This window comes from Lipotes vexillifer, unplaced genomic scaffold (assembly GCF_000442215.2).
Source record: "Lipotes vexillifer unplaced genomic scaffold, Lipotes_vexillifer_v1.1 scaffold1691, whole genome shotgun sequence".
Taxonomy (NCBI): Eukaryota; Metazoa; Chordata; class Mammalia; order Artiodactyla; family Lipotidae; genus Lipotes; species Lipotes vexillifer.
The window spans coordinates 69315-72626 of NW_006789046.1; the positions used below are offsets into that span (position 1 = coordinate 69315).

A 3312-nucleotide genomic window follows, 5' to 3' on the forward strand; every position below is an offset into this window, starting at 1 on the left:
GGCGGGATCCTTGCCAGCTAGCTTCAGGGAACAGCTTAGTTAGGAATGGACCAAGGCGTGGGGTTGGAGGGAGAGGTGGGAGAGGTGAGTGGCAGGCCAGGCTCCTGGGAGCTGCCTCCTGAGAGGCTTTGATCCTCCCCAAGGGCCAGGAGAAGCAAGAGATTCCCCCAACCTTGGTAAATGTCACCCGACCTGCCAGGTCCCTCCCTCCCACCCTTCTCCCTTTTATCACACAGTTATCATTGTAGAAGCAGCAGCTCCAAGATAATAAGGACCAGCTGGTTTTCAGGGACTTGCTGGTCAACTGGAGGAAAGGCTGAATTTAAAGGAAATAAGGAAACATTAATAAAACATCACATTTGTCAATACTCGTTTTTTCACAGATACTTTGGGGATAAAATACAAACTGTCTTCTCAGAAGAGGACTTCCAGTTGTACCGGTGAGGGAAGGAATGCCCAGGTCAGGAGCGGGGAAGGTGGCGGCGGGGCTGGGAGTGCTGGGGTCAGTCCTGCAGAGAACTGGCCCTCAGGTTCCTGGGCGTGCACGTGATACCCTGTCCCACGTGTGCGGACCTGTGTGTGCATCTATTCACCTTTCACCTTTGCCAGCCCTTGTCTTTCTGTAGTGTTACCGAACCCAGGTCCAGCTGCTTGCTGCTCGAAAGCCAATTCTTGAGAGACAAGTGTTGGTGGGGAAGGAAATGTTGCTTTATTTCAGAGGCCAGCACCCGGGGGAGAGGGTGGACTCCTGTCCGAGAACCAACTCCTGATTGCTGCTTAGGGGACAGGGGCTCTTAAAGGGGAGTTTCAGGGTTATATAGGCAGAGAGAGGGAGCAGAACAGCATAGTCAGTTCTGACAGTCATCTTGAAACCAGTAATGTGGTCTGATCATTGTCACCTTGGTGGTTTTAAGTACAGTTAATCTTTAGTTCCAGGGTTTGTTCCCATTTCTCTGAGGCCGGTTCTCGGAAATGTGTGAAGTGGAGCAGCTTATGTCATGGCTTCAGTTTGGTCATCATGTAGTCATCCTCCTCCACCTGGTGGGGGCTTCAGCATCTGCAAAACACCTCACAGGATATGGCTCAGAATATTATCTATAGCCCTTAAGGAGGAACTAAAGGTCCTTGACTATGCTTAATGACTAAACTATTATTATTTGGTCTCGTTTGACTGTTTTCCTTTGTTTCTGCATTTTCTCACTTCTCTGATTAAACTTATTCTTTGGCTAAAGTGTTTCCACAGACAAAAGGCAGGCTGAGAACAGGGGGGCTGGAGGCAAGGACCAGAGTGTCCTGCTCCGTTTCAGTGTCACACGGTGCAGGCCCGATGGGCCCGGGGAGAATTCTCTCCTGTGTGGCGGACGCCTGTGTCCTCTGGGCAGGGACCTGCGGCAGAAGGTGCAGCCGGCAGTCGCCCAGGCGTTTGGCATCAGTGCGTCCTTGCTGCACCTGACGAAGCCCACCTTCTTCTCCCGCATCAACAGCACGGCGGCCCGCACGGCGCATGACGAGTACTGGCACGCGCACGTGGACAAGGTGAGCGGACCTGGCGCTTGTCCACCACGGCCCACGCTGGGTGCCGTCTGTTCATGTGGTCAGGGTTTTGGAAGTTTCCTCTCTCACTGATGCGGTCGAGGAGATAAGATTTGTTTCTCGTGTGATGAGGTGAGAGAAGACTGTGAAAAGCACATTACAGAACAGTGAGGGCCTGGTGGGGACTACCCTTTGCTACTTGTTCCCACACGCAGAGCTGTCTCCACCTGAGCTGTGAGCTTCGTCGGATGTAACCTGACCCGGCCTTGATTGACCTGGCCTTTCTGTCGTGTGGTCTCCCCTCGGGCCTGCATCCTGCACCCTGCCCAGGAGGCCCCCTTCTTCCCACTTTTCACCTTTTCTTGGGAAGATTTCTCGACCACTCCAGATTCTACAGATTCCCTTTCTTCATCTCTTGTTCCCTAGACACAGTGGCACCTAATCATTCTGTGGTCCTGGTCAGCCACAACTGAAGCCCTCTCCCGCCTGCACTGCAGCCGCTGCCCTGCCCCACTCAGCCAGCACATGCAGCGTGGTGCCAGGGGACAGTTGGCCACGGAAACGTCTGAGGGCTGTTGGCGGTCACCCCAGCCGCGGGTGTGCTCAGGTGTCCTAGATAATCTCTGTGTCTCTTGACCCTGGAACAAAGGAAGCGAAGTGAAAAATAAGCAGAGGGTTTGGGCAGAAGCTCGCAGATTGGGCTTCTGCCTGAAATTCAGTCAGATGTTCATGTGTTTATTTCATCTCGACTGTCTGAGCTCGGTGGGGGAGGGGAGCACGTAAACGTGGTTAGTGAGATTGAGGAACCCAGTATTTAATTCAATTAACTTGACTTGAAGTAGCCTTATGCGGCCAGTGGCTTGTCTGAGCCAGTGCAGCTCGGCGGGCTCGATGGAACTCGGGTTGGAAGCGTGGGCTTCACCCTAAGGGGGGTACAGTGTCTGCTTGTTCTCTTCCCATGGGCTTAAGGTTGATCAGTGGGTTCGGACTGATCCATCCACGATCAAGCCTCCTGTCCACCCTCACTTCACGGCTCTAGCAGCCATTGACCCAGTGATAACCATTGCCCAGGTGCATTATTTCATTAGGGGACCAGGACCGAGACCTTCAGTATAAGATCATCGTAGATATTGCAGAGGGAAAAACAGGGTTTTATGGGGTTGAGGGCAAAGACGACGTGCGTGGAGGACAGACAGGTTCACACAGCAAGGAGCCTCATGCGTGGGACGGAGTCTGGAGAATTTCCCTGCAGCGAAGGAAGGGCAGCCCTCCATGTACCGGGAAGTGTGGGTTCAGGAAAGACAACACTGAATGTGGCCTGGTTTGGTGATCCAGCTTCAAAGGAAGAAAGATAAGGAAGAAATTCTACAGGCAGAGAAAACGAGTCAACAGTGACAAGTGGGGTAGCCTCAGACATCTCAGAGCCAGGAGACCTCGGGACAGGGTCTACAGGACCAGGGTGGCTATAACAGCCAAGGGGTCACTCACGCATGGACACAGCAAGAAGACATACTCGCACGAGGGGACCCCATGCATCTGCTCCTTGCCTTGAAGCTCTCCAGCCTCTAGCTCAGGATAGCTCAGGCCCAGCCGGCCTCTGCCATCCCATCACCTGCCATTACCTGCCTCCTTCCCAGGTCACTGTGTTCATGTGGGTTTGGGGTGGTTCCTTTGCAGAATCTGAGCTGGGTGGGTAGGAGAGGGTCAGGCTCCTGGACACCCCCCGCCCCCGGGTCTCTTAGGTTTTATGCAGGTAGTAGACATGAGGTTCACTGCTGA

The 3312-nt window shown here is 53.6% G+C and overlaps 1 protein-coding gene across 1 annotated transcript in view; it reads left to right on the forward strand.

Annotated features, from left to right (window-relative positions):
• The window catches only part of OGFOD3 (2-oxoglutarate and iron dependent oxygenase domain containing 3), a 16422-nt gene that overhangs the window by 9165 nt on the left and 3945 nt on the right, over window positions 1–3312 (forward strand). The window contains exons 6-7 of the mRNA XM_007462290.1: window positions 384–440; window positions 1383–1536. Coding sequence (XP_007462352.1) covers window positions 384–440; window positions 1383–1536 — 211 coding nt within the window. The remainder of the gene's footprint in view (window positions 1–383; window positions 441–1382; window positions 1537–3312) is intronic.